General features: G+C 37.4%; 1 protein-coding gene across 1 annotated transcript in view; it reads left to right on the forward strand.

The window, feature by feature from the left end:
* LOC150081471 (monocarboxylate transporter 10-like) overlaps positions 1 to 16,117 on the forward strand; it is a 120,301-nt gene extending 104,184 nt beyond the window's left edge. Inside the window, exons 2-5 of the mRNA XM_090379320.1 lie at positions 212 to 545; positions 6,011 to 6,284; positions 8,786 to 9,167; positions 15,473 to 16,117. Coding sequence (XP_090235446.1) covers positions 212 to 545; positions 6,011 to 6,284; positions 8,786 to 9,167; positions 15,473 to 16,077 — 1,595 coding nt within the window. The 3' untranslated portion in view covers positions 16,078 to 16,117. The remainder of the gene's footprint in view (positions 1 to 211; positions 546 to 6,010; positions 6,285 to 8,785; positions 9,168 to 15,472) is intronic.
* The last annotated feature ends 11,365 nt before the right edge of the window (positions 16,118 to 27,482 follow it).

A 27,482-nucleotide genomic window follows, 5' to 3' on the forward strand; every position in this document is an offset into this window, starting at 1 on the left:
GCTCCTCAAACCCTATTACAACAACAGCCATATATTTCTGCGAATGAAATTATATTAACGCACATCTTAAATGGAAAATCAAAGCTTTATATGAATATATGCAATTAAACTAAAAAGTGTCGAATGCATTTGAATGTTACTGCTACCCTATGCATTAAGGAACAACTACAATTATTCCGCTGAATTAATTTCGTTTTTTCTTCAATTCTAGTGTGGCTCGGAGCCTTATCGCTGTCTTCAGGATTTTTCATGGCCCCGGTGGTCGTTGCTTTCTGCCGACGAAAGAGCACGAGATTAACAGCTGTGTTCGGAGGATTAGCTTCAGCGTTAGGTTGTCTTTTCACCTCCTTTGCGTCCCAGCTTCATCAGATATTTCTCAGCTACGGGATTTTCATGGCCTTAGGACTAGGCGTGGCCAGGGAGGCCTCGAACCTCATGGTCGGACAGTACTTCAAGCGGAAACGGGAAGCTGTCGAACTGATAATCCAGTCAGGGACGGGAGTTGGAATAATAGTTTTCTCCGTCTTTCTCAAAGAGGTCCTCGGGTAAGTAAGAATTCGAACACAATTAGACGTTTGATATTTGTAGATGATTTTAATTCAAACTGAGCACACCAAACAAGGTTTTTTTTTTGTAGATTTTTTCAGCGGATTATTATTATTATTATTTTATTATTTTTTTTTTTTTTGTATTTTTTTCTAAGAGAAAATATGGTCATAGTGTGTAAGTTTGTAAAATAGGCTAATTCACGTTGTTTTTTTATGGAGTATTGTGTCTATGCAAGAGTGTTTCACAGGCTGATTTGCATGTTTCAGGTTAAAAAATCCAGAAAACTCCCGGGCTGGGAGGAGGATCCTCCCTCCTTCTCCTTCTTCTCCTCCTGAGATCCGCTAACTACATCCCTCCTTGATTGAAGAGACTATTAAAATTTCCTCCAGTCTCCAACGAGATTTGAACCCAAACCTAGCTTGAACCTGCGTGTTATTGTTGTTGTTTTTTTTGTTTTTTTTTGCGCCAAAGCAGCTAAGGCTGTGAGGAATTTTGTGTTGTCTGTGAATTGCGTGTATACTTTGGTCGGTTAACTTGGTTTGCTGAATAATAAACCAAAATTTCCGAAGGAAAAAAAAAAAAAAAGATGAAAGAAAGTGAAAATATAACGATTGGAAATTAAATGAATTTCTGGGAAAACTTTACCATCTCAAGAGCGATACTGTATGCTAACCTGGATATCACACCTTGGATGGAAATTATAATAACAAGGAACATCTTAACTCTGGCTCAGTTATTAATAGACAAAACTGGACGTCGGGTGATGTAACGGAGAATAAATGGTGAAGAACCAAAACTGAAGTACAGAATGACACAGTCGGACAGTCTGTGGAGATTTTTTTCCAGAAGTATATACTGTTAAGTGTTTCAATAATTTGACCATTTACCCAGATGAACTATACTCGCACACAAACAAAATATACAGTAAGAATATTTTTGGGAATATAATTCAGACGTGTTTTCCCTGAAGTAAGAAAAGAATAATAAACAAAAACGCTTCCTTTCGGATGGTTGATGAAGATGCATGTTTTAAGTTGTTTAATTAATGTTAGAAATTGTTTGGCTTAATTTAGTGTTATTTAGTATGTACCCCTGTTCTACAGGATTTTATGAATTTATGAGGAGTTTTTATTATTATTATTATTATTATTATGAAAACCCAAACACGAGAGGTATCGTGCATCAGTTGAAGGTTGAGAAGAGGTAAGAAGATTTCTTGACATTAGTCTTGAACTTCTGTAGATCGTAATCTTCAGGAAATGTGTATGAAGGAAGGTTGTTTCAGCAAACTGAAGTTGAATGAATAAACGAAGAAGAAGAAGAAGAAAAGATGGTCCTGTGAGTTTAAAGTTGGACAGTAAAAGGATGTTGACTGGTGGTGGTACGTGTTCGGACTGCTTTGGAAGATAGAGTGGGAATTATAGGAGCCAATTCAGAAGAACAGTACCCATGGAAGTATCTGTTGAAAAGGCATACAACAGAAGCAGTACGTCTATGAGACGGAGAGTGGAGAGACCAGACTCTGTTAAAGATGAGTCATTAATTGCCCTCTTTTGAATGGATCTAGAAGCCTGAGAGATGTTTTGGGGACACCGCCCCAGATGTGGAAACAATATTCCATGGTAGGGAGGATATGCGATTTGTACAGAGTGAACAGCTGTTTGGAAGAAAAGTAAACCCGAGAGCGAAAGAGAAAACCCAGTTTTTTAAACGCAGAGGAAGCAATATTTGTAATGTGCTTATACTAGGAGAGATTAGAAGTCAGGGTAATCCCCAATAGAGATATATGATCCTGCCTAGAAATCAGAATATCATCGAAGTTAAGCATGGGAGCAGATGAAGCCTTTTTGCGAGATGTAAGATAGAACTCAGTTTTAGAAGGATTGAAATCAATTAAGTTATTTTTGCCCCATTTAAGGAATTGGTAGCGGATATTCAAGAATTCGAACCTGTTCGTGCAGGGCAAGGTTTCTCAAACTGCAAGGTGCAATGCAATGTGATATTATCAGCAGAAATATGGATAGGATTTCCGGTCAATGAAAGAAGGTCGTTAATATACAAGAGGAAAAAAGTAGGAGAAAGAACTGAACCTTGGAGGATACCAGCATTAGTGAAGAAGTCAGAAGATAGAGAGCCGTCTACCAACACCAGCAGTGACCGGTTAGAGAGAAAACTGTTTACCCAATTACAAAAAAAAGTTGGCAAACCATAAGATGCAAGCTTATTTAGACGACCTTTATGGTAAATGCGATCAAAAGCGTTTGAAATGTCGAGCAACTACTTAAGTTTCACAAACGTGTCCATTGAATGCGTCCACAGAAAGAGTAGAAGTAAGTGCAATGGGACGATAATTGGATGGGAGGGATTTGTCACCCTTTTTAGGAGCTGGTTGGATATGAGTAAATTTACAAGCAGAAGGGAACACACCTTTGAAATAAGAAAGAGAAAAAAGGCGACACAGAGCAGGAGTAAGCACAGGGGCACAGATTTTGAGAACAAGTTGGGAAATACCATCAGCTGAGACTACACATATGAGAGGGCATAAAATCAAGTTGAGGAAGGAAGGTTTCAGGGCAGATGTGCGGAAGTTTGCTTTCAGTTGTTGGAACAGGCCTCCTTCAGTTATTGTGGAAGTGGATGGGTTGAATAAATTGAAGGAAAAATTAGACAAATTCTTGGAGGGTACGGATGGGTAAACTGTTTTTTTTTTTTTTTTTGTTTTGTTTTGGCTGATGCTATATAAGCTTGCTTTCTTGCAGCTATAAACGCCTATGCAGTCCCAGTACTAACAGGATAATGACAACCAAGAGCAGCCAACACCACCCGAAGTAGGTCATCGAGAGACTGACCATAGCCCAGAAAGGAGTGAGGGGGTTTGACAGACCTCACTGAACAACAGAAGAAGACAATTAAAACCTAAGGGATTACTTCCAAAAAGACACAGCGCCAATCTACCAAGTCATAAAGAGCATAGACAAACGGCACACACAGCTCAACCTAAACAAGGAGACACCACTCGCACAGAGTGCGGTCTCCTTGTTGAGGTTGAGCAGGAAGAAACAAAGACAGAAAGATGGGGGAAGAAGGCACATCATGGTAGACACTACAGTGACAATCAACACTACAAATAAGATAGCTTCGAATGCATGGCTCACTTATGGGAGGTTCTTCCCCGAGACCGAAGGAATCATGGTCCTCATCCAAGACCAAGTAATTAACATTAGGAACTACAGGAAATACATCGCCAAGAACCCTGGAGTGACAGATGACACATGTCGACGATGCCACCAAGCCCCAGAAACAATCCAACACATCACTGCAGGATGCAGGGTTATCACCCGGATGGAGTATACTCACAGACACACTCCAGGTCGCCAGGATAATACATCAGGAGCTAGTTCAAATATACCAGTTGGTCAACGAAAGTGTACCGTATTACAAGTGTGAATCTCAGGCGTACTAAAGACCTCTTACTCACAAACTATACTGGGACCGTGCCTTAATAACGGCCAAGACAATCCCGCACAACAGACCAGACAACCCTCATCGATAAGAAGGAAATGGCTACCTACCAGATCGACATAGCGGTGCCCAACACCAGCAACCTCCAGAAATCATAGAACGAAAATATCGGGAAACACAGACAGGAAGTCAAAGAAATGTGGCATATGGAACATATAATGACCACCTCAATGATTGTATCAATCGCTGGCATGATGCCAAAGAGCCTAGAACCTAGCATAAGAACCGAGCAGCAATAGGTCTCCCAGAGAACACTTACATGGAACTCCAGAAAGCCGCCATCCCGAACACCAGTAAGATAGTCAGAGTTCCTTGACCAATAATAGTAAGTGGACATAACAACCATACCACGCACCTGGTACCAGTACCTGTCGCCGGATAAGGAAAAAAAAACACCATTATGAGAATCAAGAGATAATAATAAGAATAGTAATTAGTAAGCAGTCTTTATTGTTATTATAAAAAAGGGTAACAATACTTGAAATTTTATAAATAGAACTTTCTTAATGTATAATTCTGTACACAATTACACTTACGGTTTTCACCGACTGATGTTGTTGGTAAGCCGCAAAACAAATCGGTCTTCATATTAAAAAAATATACATTTTTTTTAATAATATAAGCTGTTCATTAGTGTGTGCGTCTCTATTAGGCGGTCCAGGAATCCTGGCCCACACTCTTTCGGATATACAATACTTTTAAAGGTGCTAGAAACGTTGCGGTGTCCGTGCAAAATATTGTTCCTGAAAAGTAGTTCTCAAAGCGAAAGTTCGTAAATCGGGAAGGAATTTCCCACAGATATAATGGTATAACGGGAGAATGTATTGCAAAAACTAAACCACAAACTTCAAAAAATGGATAACTACTGGGATAACCATAAGATTTATGTAAGATATATGTCTTACATCTTACATAAATCTAAAACACAAAATTAAAACATTTTATACTATAAAAATTTAAAATACTTTAATTACGATATACAGTAGAGATGCACTTGAGAAACCATACTTATGATTAATGACGTATTCATAATAAATACACAAGGATATTTTTTCTCAGGAAAAAAAAAATCACTACAGCACTGGAGTTTAGCTCAATGGCTTTGAAGTTGTGTATAGACAACAGTTTTTACTGTATTATTTAAGTATAAATAGATCACAGAAGTCATACTCTTCTACTTCATGATTATATTTGGTTAATCAATTACCCCCTCCCCTTTATCCCTTTTATAAGCGTCAGATTGCAGTGCGTACCAAATGCTAACTATTTGTTCCTTATACACTTCGTTCAAATCATTTAAAAAGCTGCCGCTTATTTATCACTGGAAAAATGAAATTACTTTGAAACGAATAACAATTTCCCTGGATTGATTAATTAATTATTAAAAATAAAGTAATTTAATTAATTAATGAAACTATTCTTAACAGAAATTGCCTTTATCTCACTGCAGATACTGTTGGTAATTTGCACTTTCAACACTCGTGGTTGACAGCACTTTCACTAAAAATATACTTTCAACTGCGTGCCACGTACGAGTGGTAGGCATGATCCAAAGATTTCCATATTCAAATGAACAGTAATTGAGAGATTTCAACAAGAAATAGAAAGGAAAATGTTCCACTTTCTGTTCATAATATGCTTGGTTTTGTTTTCAAATAGCGTACACTTGTTGCCAATTTTTTTTTTCAAGCGCCACCCTGCGTTTACAGATCACGTTCGTAAAATAAGAGGCGTGATATACTTGCTACGTAACAGCATTCGTGACTCAACATGCCTCCTCTCCTCTCCTCAAGATTCGATAATAATCACAGATGTGGAGCATTACTCATCTCTTGCACTCTCGCATCCCATGCAGCCGCCTTTAATCATAAGATTTGAAGCATTTGGGTTGAATTATCGCGGGTGATATATGACTGGCATTTTCTTTCTTTCTCTGTAGGATTCTCGGTTGGCGCCTTGGTCTTCATGCCGCTACAGGTGTTGTCTTCCTCATCTTCTTCATTGGCATTTGCTACCGATCGGCGACTCTCTATCACCCCCAGCGGAGGGCTATTTTGCATCTCAAAAATCAAAGAAAAAAGGTCAAGGACAAGATTCCCCAAGAGAAGCCTCCTTTCTTTGATGTGTCCTGCCTTAAAGCAAAAGCCGTGCAGATTATCATGGTGTCGTCTGCACTGTGCTCCTTCGCCGTATACACTCCATGCTTTTATTTTGTAAGTAAACTCTTTTCTTCCTTTTATTTGTGACCTACTTTTGACAGTGCATTCAGACAGCGATGAGAGGTGGTGGTGGTGGAGAGGCAGATCGCTTCTCCATATTCCTCTGGATTTAAGGAGAGGATAACGAGTGTTTGCAAATGCATTACGTCAACAGCAAGTTCGCATTCAGATGTCTGTCACTTAGCCAGTGTTGAAGTAAAAACGGACAAGTGTTTTTATTCCGGCGCACACTTAACAGAAAAGATTTTTTTAACACGTTAAAGTTGCATTTTATGTAATTTTCATATTTGTTTATATGCATATTCGGTTTAACATTATATATGTGTGTGTGTGGATTAATCGTGGTCCCAGATATTACGTTTCTTTTTTAGTTATTACTTTTTAATAATTACTAAAATGACTTTTTGAAAAACGTTTAGTTTTTTTTTATTTGTTTTGGAATGTTCATTCTTTTAGACGGCATAGTGTCATTTTATTTTACAATCCTAATAAAATATAAGATGGAATAACGGCGTTTGTCAATTATCCGGGCTCTAGCGCTCCTCAATTACGAGTACCACAAATAATCGGCTATATTGTATATACTATACATCTGATTATATATCCAAAAATTATGTTTTGTGTCCTTAAATATTTGAATCAACCATTTTCATTACAGATGAGAAAATTTTGGCGAGTTAACAAATTTTCTCCTTTGACCTTGATGATGATGAGGGGTTCCTTCTCGTGGTCATGACTCCGACTGTTGGTGGTAGTGCCAGAGATCACCAATGCTGAGTAATGGTTAATTCCGTACACTGCGCAGTTCTATGGAGATGGCCTTCCATGTTTCACCACAATAATATCCCGTCCCACATCGAGAGGGTTTGAGAAAAACGAGGTGCAGCAGAAACTCGCCCGGCAGTCCTGGACTCCAGACCTGAATCAGATTTAACATCTTTGAGATAAACTGGAACGTTGATTCAGAGCACGGCCAATACACCTCTCTTCAAAAGCTGAACTGATAACCACTGAAGATGGGAAAGATACAAATCACTGCTATCTACTACTCTCTCTCTCTCTCTCTCTCTCTCTCTCTCTCTCTCTCAACATGATAACCAGTAATAGGATAAACAGTGGGGCCTACTGACTAGATAACTTACTTTTGGTCAAAAATTAGGTGCGGCAAACTATCACCTATCAATTTAATAAACACTGTTACTATTCCCTTATAACCAATAATTCAATAGTATTGATTTTCAAATTTTATTTAAAATTTTGAAAACTTGATTTTTTAAAAAACAAGTTAAAAACTTGTATTTGAAAACAACTGGATTTGAAGATTCAAGGAACTAAAATTTCAGGGAGGGGTGCTGGGATTTTCCAAAGAATTTTTTTATTCATCTCGCCATCAGGAAAACTGACCTCGTACACAGTGTATAGAAAAATTAAGCACGATCCTAACTTTCTGATCAGCGTGGAATATAAGACCAAATACGCCAGGCAGTTAAGAATTCCCCTTATGCGACACGGTAGCCACAGAAAACCGATTACTGTAATTACTGTTATATTATACTGTATTATACCTAATTAGTTAAAATATATACTGAATCCAAAGAACTTCTTCTGAGAAACTACATATATCTATATATCTTCAATTAACCATTCATATCTGTTTAATTGTTGCTTTAGGTTGTTTTTTTTTTTTTTTCCCACATCCTGTAGAGCTTAATCTCAATGTCACCCAACGCATTAACTATCCAAGACTGATTCCGCTGTGTCGGCATCCAAATCTACCTCGAAATCATTAAATTATATCTGTCTTAGTTGTCTCTAATTTTTCCTTTTTTTCTTTTCCTCTGCCCATTCTCATCATCTAACTTGATAAACCCACTCGACCACTTATAGTGTCAAATAAATCAGATCTGCTGATAAAACAGAAAGGCCGCTGTTAGAATAATGGAATGGTTAGTGTTGATCAAAGAAGTTACCTGTTATTTTTCTCTTTGCTGAACATTATGATTAATCGGCTGAAGGCGGAACCCCCTTATGTAGCACTAGTCACGTCCGTGATTCGGTCACTTTAATAAGCACACCCTGGTCACAGACATCTCTGATAAGGAAGCGTAGAGTCTGTTGAAGGCAGTTTTATCGATATGACTATCTGCAGGTTATGATCTCCATACAATTAGCTACAAACAATGAAAAGAGTTGGCACATGGTTGCTGGATGTAGAACTCCATCACGCCCTCTGGTAATCAGTCCATAAAACAGCCGAACCTCTGTTTAGCTATTAACACGTTTCTGCCATGTCCCTTGATGGATAATGTCTTTTGGCGGCTAAATTTAATTGTACCGAATTACAAGCGCAGAAAGCAATTAATGCACAAGCAGACAGTACACGGTACGCAGTTTCGGTCTAATATGAACAATTCACGACCTTTTAAACCAGTACGATGTTAATAACTACGAATATTGATGCAAATAGAAACTTCAGTGCTCAATTTCTGTTACAGGTATATATCGCTGAGGAAGAAGGTCTTGGAAACATCTCGGTCATTTTACTACAGACTTTTCTTGGACTCGCCTTCGTCCTTGGTTGCTGTGTGTTCGGGTTTCTAGTACTGAAGAAGAATGCCCAGTGTTTGATAGCACGTCAGTACCTCTGTCAAGCTGCGATGTTCGGGGTCGGTGTTGCCATTTTGTCTTTTTGTGCGGTGCACGGTTACCATGGATACGTCCTCTCGGTGTGGCTCTATGGAATATTTTGTGGTGGCTTTCACTATTCACTCAAAATGTTTGTGTTTGAGAAGGTGAGACCCAGAAATTTTGGCCGAGCGTGGGGATTTGTCCAATGGTCTCAGTTTCTTCCTGCCTTACTAGGGATTCCTGTTACGGGTAAGGCATTTTCCTTTTTTTTTTTAAATTTTATTAAGGCATTAAAATTGTATCGAGCTCTTTAACTATCTGTTTAAAGGGCTTATTTTGAGTATTAATAACGACGTTTGAAAATTAATTCATAAAACATATTAATTGCACTGCAGACATGTTACAGATCATTAAACGTGGAGGATCACAACTGATAGGTCCCCCCCATCGTGCTTCCTACGGTGCTGCCATCTATGGATATTAAAAGTGGAAACTTCATATACTATTACAGCTTTTAACTGCCTGCTATTTTTCAAATGATAAACCTAAATTATTCATTTAAACATGAAAGCAGATTGTATATACAAACGACAGAAACTGAATAAGGAAAACGTTTTTGAAGTTCGTTGTGTTTTAAACGGTTATAAATTAGTGTTTTTATGGTTTCCCTGCATGCTATTAGCAACCCGAAAATTCAGCAGTTTAAAGCGCTGAACTAAGGGAAAGAAAGTCCTTGCTTGCTAGAGAAAAACAATTTAATGTGATGAGATTGTACAGAATAAATAAAAAGTTACTTGTGTCACAAATACAGTAAATATATCCTCAGTAATGTATAAATTCTACTGAATTATGAATTTTATACACTATCCTCAGTATCCAACTATCCTCAGTAGAATTTGTGCGTTATTGAAGATGCAAATAATATATAAATTCAAGTAACTACCAATGAAGCGAAAAACACCACAGATAAAGTTTTATACTACTGTATGACACGTGATACTAGTCCAGTATCGTTGCATGACGGGTGATATCTACAAAATCAAAATGGAAAAAAAAAAAAACTAACTTTTATTGCCATCAATATAGGTCTTATGGCTTATAGGTCTTACATCATGGTCTTATGGCTAGCGACAGAAAGCAAAAAACTGAATTTGGTACAGGAATATTTTTATTATTTTCTAACCTACAAAACACTTTGAAAACGATGACATGTCAGGCAGGAAACACTATGAGCGAGCACACTTGTGAAAATAAATATGATACGTGCAGTAGTCCGCTTTCAACTGATCAATTTGAACTGATTATGGCTTGTCTTGACCAGGAGAAAGGAGCATCCTGTCCAAGCTGTAGTTGCTGCCATAGATACATTCGATTACTGATGAGCGAAAGTTCTGGCAAAGAAATATGCCTTCTGTGGAAGGTTAAACTAGTTATAATATGACTCCATTGTTTTGGTTGAATTTTGTTGTTTAGGCTATTATTAAGAAGGCACTGAGGTGGAAAACAGCTGCTTGCCAATTTCTTTTCTGTAGGCTTCATTGAATATACATCGCTGATATTCTGGTAGTTGATCAACTGTAACATACTGTCACGAAATTGTCTGTCCAATTTGCGAGGCCTGTGTTAAGCTTAGATGTATAGAGATGCTTGCTTCTTAATTGATCTCCTTAGGTGGTGCTGTACTGATTACTGTTGTGAGATCATGTGACTCAGCGTTGCAATGAGTTTAGCAAAGAGTGTAATACTCCTTTAGCTGGAGATGTAAGGGTTTAATATTCTGCTTTTTATACATCTGGGTCCTGATATTGTGAAAGGATTTCCCATTTTAATATTTAAGGTATCTGAGGATCAAATACTTAAAGGGCTAGAAATTTTTTCCAATGTGTCGCTCTAGACACAATTTCAGTTAGGTAAAAATGAGATATGTGCTTATGCACTTTCTGAACATGATTTTTGATAACTGAGATTTGTTCCGGATGGATGAGGTTTCCTGAGTGATGATTTTCGATTTTCTGAGAAAGAAGAATATTCAGGTTGGTAAAAGAGAGATTATTGTCGAATAAATATCAAGATCTTTATGGGAGTCGTTTGAGATTGGTGTATCCTAGATGGTTATGACGGATTTACTGTATTGTGTAAGAAATAGGCGATTTGTATCTAGTATCTAGTTTCAGCAATGCATGAGATATTCGCAATGCAGGTATACTTTTTTTTTCTTTTGTAAACTCTCATTACATCAAATTCTCTTTCTTAAACACACAGCAAGAGCTATTTGAACGTGTTATCTGATGTTTTGCTTTGTGGCGGTGATTTAAAAAAAAAAAAAAAGAAAGAAAAGATGATTAAGTTTGGAATCAGACCATGAAAACTTGTCTTATTAACAGCATAAAAAACAACTGCTTAAATATTAATGTGCAAAGTGAAGAATTCCTTAAGTTAGTAGAACCAGGATATCTTAAGCTGCCAATAAATTCATGACTAGAGAAAGTTTTAACAAAATAATAATAAATCCTCTTGGTTAATAACTATCCAAGCACCAAACAGTAACAATGAAAAATGTTTTTATTTTACTAGGCAATTTGGGCCCATAGAAAAAAAAAAAATTGAAAAATAAGGATAGAAAAACAACCAATTGATGTTAAATGAAGAGTTCAGTCCTGCTGGGTGGTCTTGTCGTTACCTAATTCTGTGAAAAACACGCTTGTTCCACACAGGAGTGCAGATTTGGGTTGTCAGACGTAGCCCAAGGGCAATCGCAAAAAAAGATTTGCCCGTGGCTAGTGTCAGTCAGAGTGACTTTTGATCACTCGTCAGGGATGTCGCAGTCAACCGTAACACGCTACTCTTTAATAAGAAAGATCACTTCGTGTTATGGGGATGAGAAAAAAAAAACGTTAGATAATTAGTAGCAACTACGATTCATATTTTATTTAATTACACAAAGAAGTCAAAGCTTTCCCCCCCTCCAACTCCATTCATTTTTCCCCTCTTTTTCTTTCTCTCGTTCCCTCTTCACATTTGAACCTCGTGCTTCAAACAATTAAAGTTGCAGCGTGCTCTTGAATTTTCTCTTCTACATGAAGAGAAAATTCAAGAGCAGATTAGAAAGGTTTAGATTCGTGAAGAAAGTTATTCAGATATTTCCCGATTTTATCCTTGCGTTAACTGGATGTACTATCTTAAGAACATCGGAAATAAAAATTTGTGTAAAATATTTGTAAGATTTTAGTTTCAGAAGTTTTGTTCCTTATAAGTACTAGTAGTAGTAGTGGCATGTGATGCAAGAAAGCAAATGTATGAGCTTATGCAGCATCAGCCAAAAAAAAAAAAAAAAAAATTACACCATTCCCTCCAAATACCTGTCCAGTTCCTCCTTAAATTTATTCAACCTATCAACTTCCACAACGACAGATGGAAGTTTGTTCCAGCAATTAACCACCCGCTGGCTAAAGGCAAATTTCCGCACATCTATTCTGCATCTGTCTTTTCTTAATTTGAATTTATGCCCCCTTAGGTTCGTAATCTGAACAAGTGGAAGGATCCCATCAGAATTCAGCGTGCTCAACCCATTCAAGGCCTTATATACCTCAATCAGATCACCGCGCAGGTGCCTAGTCTCCAGCCACTGCAATTTGCAGAACTTAAGCCTCTCTTGGTAAGAGGATCCCTTCATTTCCCTCACCAATCTTGTTGCCCTTCTCTGTACCGGTTCAAGTAAATCTACATCCTTCCTAAAATGAGGTCTCCAGACCTGTATGCAGTACTCAAGGGGTGGCCTGACCATTGCCTTATACAGAGGGATAATCACCTCCTTTTCCCTGCTAGCAAAATTCCTATATATCATTGACAAAACCCCATGACCTGCCCTGGCAGCCTGTCTACATTGCTCAGAGAACTTCATATCTGACTGCACAATTACTCCCAGGTCTTTTTCATTTTCTACCACCTTAAGTGTAGTACCACACAGTTGGTAAGTTTCTCTGGGGTTATTTCTACCCATATGCAGGACTTTGCATTTGTCAAGGTTAAACTTCAGTTGCCACTTCTTAGCTCATCTGCCCAAATTATCTAGATCCTGTTGCAGTAGCACACTGCCATTACTGTCATTAACAACCCTGCCAACCTTTGTATCATCTGCAAACTTCGACATTAAGCCTGATATACCTTCATCAATATCATTGATAAATATACAAAACAACAGTGGGCCTAACACCGAACCCTGTGGGACTCCACTAATAACATTAGTCCAAGAAGAGCAGCACCCATTGATTACCACCCTCTGTCTTCTCGCACTTAACCATCCTTTTATCCATTGTAGCAACTTACCCTTAATACCATTCTGCTCCAATTTGTACAATAGTCTTCCCATGCGCAACAGTGTCAAAAGCTTTCCTGAAATCCAAATATATGATATCAAAATTGTTTTTTGCATCCAGTTCCTTTGTAACCACATCATAATATCCTATCAAATTTGTCAGACAAGACTTTCCCTTAACAAACCCATGCTGTGTCTGAATTATTGCTGCAGTCTTGTCTAGATGATCATGCAATGCATCTTTAACCAGCGACTCCATTATTTCACCCGGAACAGAAGTTAAACTAACTGGTCTGTAATTACTCGTGTCACCCTTAATGACCCTAATGACGTTATTTATTAAATTTCTCTTAGAAACACCATAGAAACAGTTGACTTGCTACTCTAAGAAGTACGAAGTGTACATTTAAGCAAAAAGAAAAGAGTGAGCATAAAACAGCTTCTCATGACAAATTAAACTTTCTTTCTGTGGGCTAATCATTATGTAACAGACCATGAGTCACAAATTTTACATAGGGTCGCCTTTAAATTACTGAAATGACTGTAACAATTTAACAGAGCGTTATCCTAATCATCTGCTATTATGAAAATTGTTTTCCTCTTTTCTGTTGAGTGATTGCAATCGTGAAAACAAAATTTTAAAGAATAGGAAGTGTATATATTACAGCCCTAGAAATAATAGACCAACAATCTCTGAATAATTTTGTTTCTTAACCAGCATTGATAATTAAAATGAAGTTGATCATTATCGAATTGAGCTATGGATACTTTGCCCCAAACAAATTTTACAAAATAAATTCAGAGCGGGAAGTTATTTTATGCTCATTCTCAGTACGCATACAAGCTTAGACAACAATGCGCGAAATATATTCAGTTTTCTCTGAACTGCGCATATAAAGAAAGAAATACTTTGGTATTGTAATATTTTATAACAATATCAAAATAGCAATACCAAAGACAAAAGTTTTAAGTCTGGCATTAAAGTACAATTAAAAACTGCTTAATAAAAAGGCAGTTCTTTTCTTTCTAAGTTCCAGTTATTCTTTGGCAGTTTTTGGCATACTTCTGGCTGGATCGAAGGAGTAAACCGACCTGCCGTCTAATGAAATTCATAATAAACCTGGGACTGGAATTTCTGTCTTGCCATCAAGCAACGGTAGCAACGTTGATGTCAAGGTAAAGTTATTCAGCTTTAGTAATAGGCAATAGTGTGTTTGAAACTGATGACGGTGGGGGGGGAAGGAATTTGATATTAATTCCTTTAACCTGAAATGTTTGTGTAGCATGGCAGAGTAACTTGATTACGCGAATTTATCGGACTTTCAGACATGCATATTTAAACAATCCGTGTTTTGTTGCAGTGTGTATGTTGTAGGACTAAATGCTCTATATCATTATGCATTTGACATTCGTTCTCAATATGTACAGCCAGATGTCCCTCATGTTCACCTTGCCAAATAGGTTCCAGTAATCTAGTGAACACAGACGCGGTCCATTAGCTGACAATTCATTTATCTCCACTACAAAGGTCATTAAGACACTGCTGTTTATCGCGCAAAGGCTAATTGACTCATTACAATAATGATATCTCGCACTTCTGAACACGTTAAACATTAGAAGGTGCATCTTAAGCAGTAAATCTTTTGTTCCTCATTGTTATCACCACACCTGCCCTCTTTCCCCTTCCCACTCAATGCCCTTTGGTCATGTAATCCTTCTTACTTGTGAATATTGTCGACAAGTATACGCCTGTTTATACTAGGCTACTGTCGGGTATTAAACTATTCAAATAAATAAAATAATAAATACCATATATAATGACAAATAATAACATAATGTAAAAATAAGCAGACGCGTACTAACGTGAATAAAAATTTTACTAGATAACCGTCTGCTTATTCTTATTTTTTAATATTTTTTTACCATTCAGAACTACATAGTCATTTTTTTAAGATTCAAACGGCCGCAGCTCAGTAATCAACCAGAAATATGTAAGAAGTTGCACATTCCTTCGATGTTTATATTACTTTAATTTTCTTATTTTGGATCTTTTGTTACATCTCAGCCACATAATTTTGGAACACCCTGTACAACATGAAATTACTTATTACATGAAGGTCAAATGACTTACCCCACCTTCAAAGATTTTTATCGTATGTTAACTAATTCTATAAGATAAATATGTCTTTTGGAAATGAATATATCTAATCTGTTGTATGTTTTTTTTTTTTTTCCCTAGGATACATAAATAACAGTCGAGGACCAAAAATGGGATTTTTCTTCTCGTCAGCTTGTGCCTTTGTAGGTGCTGTAGTCCTTTTCCTGGTTGGCCTCTGCCATCAAGATACGAGGGAAGAAACAGGAAGAGGTACTTGCTCTTCATGCGATGTAGCTATGTCGTCTACGCCTCCGCCAGCCGAAGAAATCATTGATGGTAATTTATGCCGATGTGGTAATCCCTTAACCCCCAAAAGATCGCCAGCTTTAACAAGATCTACTAAAGAAATTCCCCTGCCAGCCACTGCCAACATGTCCGACAATGATAAACGACCCGAGTTCCTGACCTGCATTTCGGAAGAAGGGTTGATGGACATGGGTGATCTTCGAGTGTTGGAAGAGTGGTGCGATTTGGACTGCATAACTTCGTGCAATAAAGAAGAGAAATTTCTGATGATTAGTGAATTTGAAAATAATCTACGAGAGAACCTAACCAAGGCTAACAGGTTTTATCAACCCCGAAATCCCACCTACACAGAAGACGATGGGGACGATTATGATCCGGGTATTTTTAAAATCCCAAAGAGAACAATGACTGTGATCGAAGAAGTCACGAGTACTGTTTAGAAATTGCATATATGCGTACCGCTGTATCACATACATACTGTCAAAGGAGAGTTAACAGAAAATTCCATATTTATTTCAGTTTATACATCAAGTTGACAGTGTATGGTACCAACTTGCCCAAGAAAGAATAAATGGAATAAAAGATACATCAGAAGAAATTTATTTACATGTTTATAAAGGGATCTCTCTGTATCTCGTCTGAAAATAGCAAAAAGATCCGTTGGTTTATAAATATGGAGAACTGATCATTATTTTTTCAACCAGAGGAGACTCCTCTGTTTTGTTTCTGTTTTTTTAGGAATTTTAGATTTGGCTTAGAGTCCTAGAGATAAATTTTTAACAGAGCAATAATATAGAAGCGCTTAATTTGGTCATTTCTTTTAAGATTCAAGCATTTTATATATTAAATTTCCAAAATCACGAGATTGACAGTACTCTGAATTCGTTATTTTTATTATAATTTATGATGATTAAATATACTATATTAGGTGTTCTCGTTAGCCATTATTTTCTGCCATGCTTTCAACGATCACAGTATTTTCAATGATTGACAGTATGCCAAATATTTTGAACATTCAAAAATCTTTGGCATACTGTCAATCAGAAAGCGACAACGAGTTCTTGTTTATTGAATTGAACTCCTCATACAGATTAGACATTGATAATATCGACAGCAGCCATTCAAGGAATGTTAAACAAGGCCTTTTTCCTACGTTCGATACTTTTCTTTTCCAACTATATATAGAACTCAAAATGGATTTTAAAATGATCATGGATTTACCTGAAATAAACCTATAATCATTGCCACAAAGATTCAAATAAAATTAACCAAAAAAATCATTCCTTCCAAGTGTAAACAGAAACTCACATTTTTTTAATGGAGATTAAACAAGGATGTTGATAAATGGAACAGTGACCTAATGAGAAAAATAAGAACTTACTTCAACTAATGGTTAAACAACAGTTCTATTATTATTTTTTTTTCTTTTAGAAACGTTTATACTTATTTAGTAAATGACAAGGAGGCAGTACCAAGTGTAGGAATTTTACTCCTGTCAATTAGGCTTGGTAAACGTTGGTGTTTTTTTTTTTTTGTGTTTTTTTATGGCAACACTACGGCAATGTCTTTTTATATTTCATTTATTAGAAATACATGGAGTAGTCCACGTTCCTAGTGAGTAAAACATGTGGAGTAGTTCAGGTTCCAACTGGTCTACTTTGGTTCTCGGAGATTTCTTATTATAATTCATAATAAAGGACCCCTCCCTCCATCTCTGCTACCAATCAATGAGGAATTAACATATTTCAAGACTTTTCCATATAAAGCTCTTCGAGAGTTATCACAAAAATATCTCGGTCTTTTTTACAAAAAAAGATGGTTAATAGCATTTCGACAATGGAAATGATGGACGAAGTATCCAGCTTGTTCCTATAGAAAAGAAGATAACAGCAAAATTAAGCATTTTAAGTTTCAAATGAACTTGTGTTCAAGAATACAGAAATGCATTCTGTCCCAACCAATGAAAATCAAGAGGATCTGTTGGATGGAATGTCTTCTGCGAAGAGTCGACAAAGATTTCCAATAAATTAATGCAATTCTGAAAACAAACTTTGTACCGCATTTTTAAATGAAAGAAGCATAATTTCTACCTCTTATATCTCGTATCAGTTTTACTTACGAATTACATTTCCAGAAGCATTTATTGCATATGAATCAGAGCAAAACGATGCAACTGTATAAATCGATTTATGATTCGTACATTTTAACCTGTTTTGATCACGATAACTATAAAGTGCTTTATCTAACAAAAATTTCACAGATGCCCAAAGCCAGTGGGTTATCCCTTTGTTTTATCATTTTAAAAATTCCCTCTACGCCACTAATAACTATGGCTAATGATAATCAATGAAATTTGTATAAGGCAAACATTAATTTATTACAGCAGTGGATCTAAAAGAGGCTTATCTTAGAAAAGAAACTTTTTCGCCAAATTTGGTCGAGCTTAGAAAGTAATACAACATTAATTAGGTTGAACAAAATGTCCTTTAAATATGAGTCTCTGATCTTGGGTTTATGTAGTGTATTAAACGGAAACCTTTGTCCAACATAATCAATGTTGCACTGATCATTAGTACGATCAGGGCAACATTACTTTACTCGCTCATGTTGCACAAGTAACGAGTAAATTCAAATTATTCTCAACATATATTTAAACTTAATTATGTTGTTAGAATAGTTACTGTTTGTTAATAGTTACTGTACTATGTTTTATAGTGATATCTACAAAACGTAGTTATAAAAAGAAATTTGGGTAACTTGATGACTGACACTATTATTATGGCATACAGAAAAATAAGCTATTTTGTTGCAAAATGTCGTCTTTGTCAAGTGGAGCATTAATACTGTATAGAAAATTTATTTCTTTACGTTAACTTAACTTCTCTGATTAGGCCACGTTTGCTTTCAATAGTGACGTGTGAACTGTGTACCAAAGAGGGAGGAAAATGTACAGAGTCATTATCTCCCGCATTTCATTATAATCACAAGGACTGGAGCTGTTGAAACGTTGTGTTCGTACTACACGCGTCCCATATATTATTGGCGATTATCTTCATTCCTTTTCGGCTGAACATGGTCAGGAATGCTACCTACAGGTTTATCGCAAGGCGGAGCTACTTGTTATGCAGGCGTGATATGAAAATTTGAACTTTTGGAACCATTTCCATAATGTCTACCTCTATTCACAGACCAGCTTCCTCCAGGGGTCTTACGAATTATTTGTGTTTCAGAACTACAATGGGACATCGTCTACTGGAACTAATAGTAAATACACTTCCGTCTATCCCGAAACGGCCGAAGCCAGACGAGTTTACAAATTCCGGGTCCACAGTTTAAAATATGTACATTTTTCGCACGAGCGTAGGGCTTTAGCCTGCAACCTCCTTACCCTTGGCCGCGCACGCTAACCACTGGACCACGGCTTGCCTAAATGAGGATTAACTAGTTCGAGTAATCAATTTGTTCAGATCACCAATTTTGAGCCCTCGTTTTTGTAGCGTTCGAAGTTGTTGATTTCCATGTCCACTGTTCTTTCGCAAAATTGATGCCATTAATATCTCTCTCTTTAATAACATCAGTTTTAAGGGACTAATAATAATAATATTGTACATCCAGCGTACTGCATGCGTTTATGAAAATAAAAGTCCGTGTCTGTGTTCTCCTTAGTTGAAAATTAATTAAATTTGCTATATTGTCTTTATTAGTGCGTTGTGCATGTTGTTCAAAATATTTTAACCGGCATGTGCCACGCATAGGGCCCACTACCTGCCCATTTTCCTTCAATGGTTAGGATGATCGACATCTCGCTGTTATGTTTGTGCTGAGGAGACACCAGCGAAGAAAAGAATTTGGATTTCAAAGAACGGGTTACAAAAGATGATTGTTCTACAAATGAAATAAAACTAGTTACCATTTTGTGGGCGGCAACTTTTTTGTTGTTTTAAAAGTAAGCTTTTCTTATATTAATTCGTAGCGTGAATAGATTAAATACAAATTTCAAAAAAGATGAATGAGTGATGTGGTCAAAGTCAAAGCAACAGTGTGGAGATCGAATATTTCCAACTCATAACGCTCAACGGAATATATAACAAGTAATGAACTCAGAAAATCTTTGATCATGCTGAACACATCCTACGCATACATTTGGACTTTATTCGCAAAGAGAAAATAATTTTGATAATCTTAATACTCGTAAGCCTACCTTGGATTTGATGATATATTACTCCAATTGTTTTTAAAACTGATGTTAAATGCTGCTTTGCGTCACTTTTTTTTCACAATTTTTTTATAGTAGACATAAATTTTTGGAAATCAGAAACTGGAAAAGTTTTAATACAGTTCGGCTTTTAGCCGGGAAAAAACCATTAAGTGAGCAAATAGAAAATATTACATCGGTACCAGGAAACATTAATATAGATTTTGATAAATTATAACTTTGAGTTGACCGTGGTTCAAGCTCGGGTGATGACTGTTAAATACGGTGATGTTCTTGTATTCTCCCTATATTGTGAAATGATCTTATATGGGTAATAACTTTAATGCAGGTACAGTGCCGTTTGGCACGCTTCGAGAAAACAATATGCACAGAAAATAACCCAATCCCTAGCCAAGTACACGTTTCCAAAAATATTTTTAAAAGCAAATAATTAGGAGAATTAACTATTTACCGAGTGGACTGCTGCAGTCCAAAAAAAAAAAGAAAGAAAGAAATTGAAAGCACATACTGAGTACGTGATTGATCCGCGATAAACACGAAATGAGCCGCCTAACTTCAGTGTCCACATCCATTAAACACGGAGCCCCAGATTACAATCCAGTGGAAAAGATTGGGAGAGGACGTCAACAATCTAGTTAACTTTAATCCTAAAATTCAATACTGTCCCAGTAACTCTCCATAAAGCTATTTCGCCTATGCTGACTTTCGATAATGTCCAAAATTCTAGATACGAACACATTTAATTATTTGAAATAACCTATTCTTTCTTTTTGTGGGAATACTGCTCTCAAAACATCTCTAAAAATCCTTAAATGATTCCTCACAAACTCATTACATTCCCTTTCATACGGACGTTCAATTTCTACTGTATCCGTCTTCTACACATATTTCCATGTGCACTGTTATTCTAAATTAGTATTTCTAATTCCATCTCTTTCTTCAAAACCTGATTACGTGCGTCGCCTAATCATAGCATCCATTCAGTTCAACTTCAAATTCCCTGAAACCTCTCTCACGTTTATGTATTTCTTCTACTTCTACTTGAAACAATCTTTCTTTTTATGTGTTTTCTAAAAATTCCAGCAGCAATCCTAGTAAATTTTCTGGATTTCCTGAAATTTTCAGGAATCTCGTCAATGACGTGAAGAATTTTTATTGGTCTTTTTAACATCTTGGCTGAGTTAGTCGGTCTCAGGTGAGACCGACTAAGACAGACTGACTAGTAAGAGGAAACTCGTGTTTTCCGTCCAGCAAATCGCAAATCGACCATAAAACACACGCAATTTGCAGACAAATTATATATATTGCGCAATATGTTCTAAGTTGCTGAAAACCTTACAACACCAACAGCAACAACATGAGGTTGTTCTGTCATTGATAAATAGGAATTTTTACATTAAGGACAAGGAGATGATTATCCCATTGTATACGACAAGCAAGTTTTCATTTCAACCCACAATTTCTGCAGGTCTGTTCTGCGCGATGACGAAAATAAATGTCCATCGCTAATTCACTGACGGACACAACAAATTCGTCTTAGGCCACAACCTGAGCACTCCATACATTCTGGAGGCCTCATTTTAAGAAAGATGTGCATCTGTTGGAAAGGGCGCAGAGAAGGACAACGATATTAGTGAGGGTATTCAAGAAACAAAAGGTACTCTTACCAAGAAGGGCTTCAATTCTGAAAATTGCAGTGTCTGCAAAACTAGGAATATGCGAAGAGATCTGATGAGGTGGGTTAAGAGTTTGACTGGGCTAAGTACTCTAAACAATGATGGCATCCTTACTCTCTATCTCTCTCTCTCTCTCTCTTGGACAACACATGTAATACTAAATTATATTCTGTCATTCACAACAATCTGATAATGAAGATGGGAAAAGTGACAGGTCAAGGTTTGTTCTAAGTATAATGCATGTTTTAGCGCCTGCATTCTTACTAGTAAATGCTTTTCCATAAAATCCACTACTATATTGCTTTTTTAATTGCTTTGTACTTTAATTAAGAACAAAACTACATTTTTACAACAGACATGCAGTGTGCGACTGTTTTTGTTCGGGCTCGGTGCCACATATAAATCTGAAATGCATGATAAGAGATTATTAGACAGGAACATGTTACTTCCGCTAACTTAAACGAGAGATTACCAATCTCCACTTAATTTAGGGAAAGGTAAAATCTTTGTTTCACTACATTGTCTCCTATAATTACAGTATTACAGTCAGAAGCGCTCAGACTGCATATCAGCCTATCCAATTTTTAGCCTATACATTTCCAGTTTTCCTTTTGTGCTTCTTTTAGAACAGGTTGGGCCTTCAGTCTCCTTCCCTCTTCCTGCCTGTGGCTCACAATTGGAAGAGTTCTTTCTCCACTGCACTGTATATCAAAATGTTATTCAAATCATGCTTTTATAAAAGTGATTATTGTTCTATTGCCACAGACACACACACACACATACAAAAAGAAACCTCGCGTGCTCTGGGAGATTTCCCACGTAACCCTGCACACGCTTGTAAACGAGCTGAGACGCTTCTCGGTTTACTTGTGTGCACTTCTTCCGTCATGGTGTCTATAGCTTTATGATGCATGTTGCCGAATTTCATGCCATCTGCCATCCAAACAAGGACAACAGTAGTTGTAAATTTCCTGGAATGCAGCTGCAGGGTGCTTCAGCAGCTTGTAAATTAGAAAAAATCAGTTTAGGACCCAATAATGAGTACAGCTTGGACTTTGGCAGTCATTAAAAGCTTGGATATTTTAGTGCGCGATCCTTCACATAATCGAAACATGGGAGTGTTGCAGCATGAATTATTATTAACAATAGTAAAAGGATGTAAATGGCTTTCTTTAGGGAAAATGCTACTGAGCCGAATCAACGTGCAGAATAATTTTTTATTTTTGTTAATTAGAACAACAGAAAAATATAGATACAACTTATGCCAAAGGTGCCAATCGCTAATTGCATTGGTACAATTGCAATTAGTGATTTTCGTATTGTTACAAAATTTAAGTTTTAAGCGGATTAGATTGTTGCAAGACTGTTGGAGGTGACAGTAACAAATAAAAATATTTGGCATAAGCACTGAGCTAATTGAATAGTTCCAACAGTGAATTAAATTCGGTGACTATAGGACAATCACCCAGTGTTTGAGTCGGCGAATATATACACGGGATCTGGCACTGCGCCCAGCAAGGTTTGTCTGGAGGATTTTTAATGAAATAAGCAGTTTTCGCTTGTAATGTAACTTAAAACGTGTGTTCCATAGAATATAGAAGAGCTGAAATAATACTTCTGTGTTTGAAAGCAGAAGCGAATACTTTTTTGCTCCGTGTAAACAGTATAGGTAATCTCTTCACAATACGAATTAATAAAACACGATTTCGTTTTAACAAAAAACATTTACTATAGAAACTTTTCAATGAACACGAAAAAATTCCCTTTTTAACACGATTTCCAGCTATTTCTCAAAATATTTCTGCTGACAAGGGGTCGCTTTCCTGGACTCTGAACAAATTTTCTCGGCCGCTTTTTCCTAGAAGGAACAGATAAAGCTCGTATCATGAATCGGTATGCATCTGATTGCCAAACTGATAGCATCAGTGCCCGTTACAAGTGCATAGAATTTGTGTGAAATGATTTTTAAAAGAACAAGAGTTTACCAACTGACTTGGTGACATTCCAATTCCAGCGAGAAAGTGAGTAAAAAACTTCGACCAGCTAAGGACATTCCAAACTTGTGCTGTAATTTTTATTTCCACTTACAGTACATAGAGCATGTGACTGTTGCAGAATGGCATTTTATCCCCACAATTGGAACAATCTAGAGTATAGACTATAATCGTGACAGCCGATCAACCCTTTGAGTATGCCCTCGTGGGTAGCACAGTTGATAGGATCGCCATCCTCCCCACACCGGGTGGAAAAGACCTAAGGTCGAATCCCATTGATAACGAGAGAAATTTTTATGGGTCTTTTTCACAACGTGGCTGAGTTATTTGGTCTCAGGCGAGGGTAGCATGGTTTATCCCCCCGGAAACTCGGATTTTTCGTCAAGCAAACAGAGCAACATGGACTTAGTTTCCGATGCTTTTAAAACCCAACAACAACAATCCATTGAATACAATAGTGGCTAACTGCCACTATTGCACTAAAGGCCATCTTGAACAAAAGAAATCGCTCCACAAATTGAGAATGTGTTTGGGTCTTGCGTAAGTTCTCGCACTTTTGGTTTTTGCTCAGAGTGCATTAACCCGAAAATCATGTAGTACATGATATATGAGTTTTTTTAGTACTCGAAAAAAAAATTCACAAATCTGTTCGTGATGAATCCTTTAGTCCGCTAATAGGTAATTCATGAAAACAGTTTCAAACAGAGGGCACACATCTCCACGACACTACAGAAGCTAAATATTACGAAGCGGGGATTTTCTTGATTGATATCCCGTTCATAATACTCCGTGCACACTCCAGCCAATGAACGTGTCGCATTCAAAAAGACTACATCTGGGGGATTTCTAATTGTACTTTAATTTCTATGAGACACCGATTATGGCAATACCAAATTATACATCACCGTGACCCCACGAAGGGAGGAAGACCTTCAAGGTGCGACCAAATGACCCACGCACACAGAGAGGATATACGGTGACCCATTGCTTCCCCGAACACCCTACCTGTCATGAGTAGCTGTTGGAGGCGTATTATTGATGACTTTACATCCATGTGAAAGTAGAGTACACGCAGAAACCCCTTTATTACTACAATGATTATATTATCTGTCACACAAAACGATGCAGAAGAACGATGGCCTTAATCGGCCACCTTTGCATTCACACAAGATGGACGACAAGCCGTTGATCCTGTCCGTCTGGATTACTGAACACCACCAGCAAACGTCCAGGTGAAAGCAAGTTTTCATTTCAACCCACAATTTCTGCAGGTCTGTTCTGCGTGATGACGAAAATAAATGTCCATCGCTAATTCACTGACGGACACAACAAATTCGTCTTAGGCGACGCTGCCACAGTGTCATGTTCGTCCCATCCTATCGACAACGCTGAACATCTGATAAAGCCTTTGGGGATGATAAATGAAGGCCGGAATGAAGCTCGTCACTAACGATACCCTCTTGTAGCCCACCTCCCTTGATAATGCCTAAAAGGCTTTCCATCTGACACGATCGCGGCTTATTTATTGCCCTCAGGGAGACAGGGAGTAACCCCTTATCTCTTCAGCTGTCATTACATTCAATGAAATTATTTAGAAATGTGGCTGCAATGAAAAACATTTAATTATCAACTAAGACGCTTCGTTGCGGTTCCTGCGGCCACAAGTAAGTCACAAGTATTCTTGGGACAACATTGACTTGTTCATCTCTTTCTTCAAGGCGAAGTGCTACTGTAACGAGCCGAATACCCTCTGACAGTCCAGCCGGGCACTCGACAAATGGGCAGAAAATGAAGCTAGTGAGGGTCCTAATTCCTGCCAATGAGAGAACCACAAGAACATGGTTTCTTTAGTCTGCAATCCGTCAATTGCTTTAGTCTGAGATACTCGGTTAAGATTAACTATCAGTTATTTTGATCTGTGCCATCACTCATTGCTGGATGAAATGTGCCAAACCCAACGTAGGAGTTTCTCGCATGCTGTTATTGATGATTTTTTTTCCCCTTTCAGCGAATCGCCTACTCTGATCATAGTGCACCAGTTCATTTAGTTTATCGTTAATTTTTTCTGTGGATTAACAAGCAACAGAACAGAGAATACAAATAATTTACAGACACGAAAGTACGACGCTTCATAATCTTAATTGTCTTTGTGCAGTTTCCAAAGAATCAAGCCAAACGGTTGAAGTGGCCTTATAGAAGTCTTCCAGTCTCGGACAGGATTCGAACTAAACGAGTGATAAATGGCAAATCCACTATACTGTCACTGATGACTTATTGCACTTAACATTTCTTAAAATTACAATATTCGAAACATCTTTATATGCTTTTTTTGTTAATAGAATCGTAGTGCATTTTTTATGATCACGAGTATATCCAAACTATTTTTTTTTTATTTAAACACCAAGTCTGAGCTTGCCTGGTTGTCACTGTCCATAATTTTTTAACAGCTACATCAACAGTATTCATTGGCAGATTAGAGCTGTCTTCATAAGCTAATTCAGAAAACACATGAGATTTCACGTTCAATAATTTTGATGGTGCTCTACTGAGGAATATAGTCATCCATTTCCACCCAGTGAGATAAATACAGGTGCGCATGCGAGGAAACTTTGTTCAAGCAGTGTTCCGCACGTTGCAAAGGAAAATGGATATTTTCACACATCACAACTGTCACCATGTCCAGATTTAAACAGAAATTGTTCTAACAGTTAATGTCCCCCTTCCGGTCCCAGTTGTTGTTGTTGTTGTTGCAGAATTTTAGGAGCATCGGGGACTAAGGCCATATTGCTCCATGTATATTGTCTGTAAATTGCCTGTGTTCTGAGGATGATTTTCTGTTTGCTGGACGAAAAACCCGAGTTTCCGGGAGAAAAAATCATGTTACCCTCGACAGAGGCCGACTAACTCAGCCACGTTGTAAAAAAAGTCCATAAAAATTCCTCACGTCATCGACAGGAGCGGAACTCAGGTCTTTTCCACTCGGTGTGGCCCGTCCAAGTCCAAGATCAATTAATAATACATTTCCAAACCATACCATCCTAAAGTTAGTTTTTTTTATTACACACAACACAGCCTTAATCACTCTTCTATAATTAAAAGAGCAGTATACCTTTGAGAGAGCTCTCCCTTAACCACTGTCTTATAGCACAGGAGTTCATAGCGCTTTGGGATCGCATCTTCTGGCCATGATGCTATTTTGTTTTTATTTAATTATATCCTATATCTGTTCTTCATCAGGAAAATGGATCCAATTGGGCTATCGATACACAGCCATCCCCCCCCCCCCGAAATAATAACAAAATAAATAAGTAAAATAAAACGTTTAAGAGTTTATTGCCCTACAATATTTATGTTAGTCAGTTTGGCGAGGAGAAACTCTAAGCTCAGACCACAATTGCCCATTGTGCAACCACCAAAAAATATTTAACTGTATTCCCTGTGTACTCTGGGGTCAATTTCCATGTAATTGGCCGAAAGAGTTTCCAGGGAAGGAGGAACCATGTGTACCCTCGTTTGATACCGGCTAATTCAACCATAGTGTACAAAATAACCAATAATTAATTTCCGCGACGGGAATCGAACCTAGGCTATTTCCTCTCTGTGTGAGCGAGCAGCTGAGAAACCGAATGACTTTACCTTTATTCTTAAATATGTTTTGGAATTGAGAAATTGGCCAGAAACCAAAATATTCCATAAAATTCTGAAAAAAATCTGTCGAAAGGATGCATCTATGAGTTTATCAATGACATCTCACTTGTGCCGTACCCCAGTAATGTACCTTCTACCGATGAGTGCCACTGCGTGCCTTTTTTACCGACTTTCGCTTACACTGAATTTTGTTTTGTTCCAACTGCGGCCTGCCGGTGTAATATTAACTGTTTGCGCAGCTGCAACCAGAATATTTATCGTGTTATTATAATATTTTCCCGCTGATTTTCTCTTATAAAATTAATTATTCC

This window comes from Mastigoproctus giganteus, chromosome 8, assembly GCF_048544385.1.
Source record: "Mastigoproctus giganteus isolate SK-2022 chromosome 8, ASM4854438v1, whole genome shotgun sequence".
Taxonomy (NCBI): domain Eukaryota; kingdom Metazoa; phylum Arthropoda; class Arachnida; order Uropygi; family Thelyphonidae; genus Mastigoproctus; species Mastigoproctus giganteus.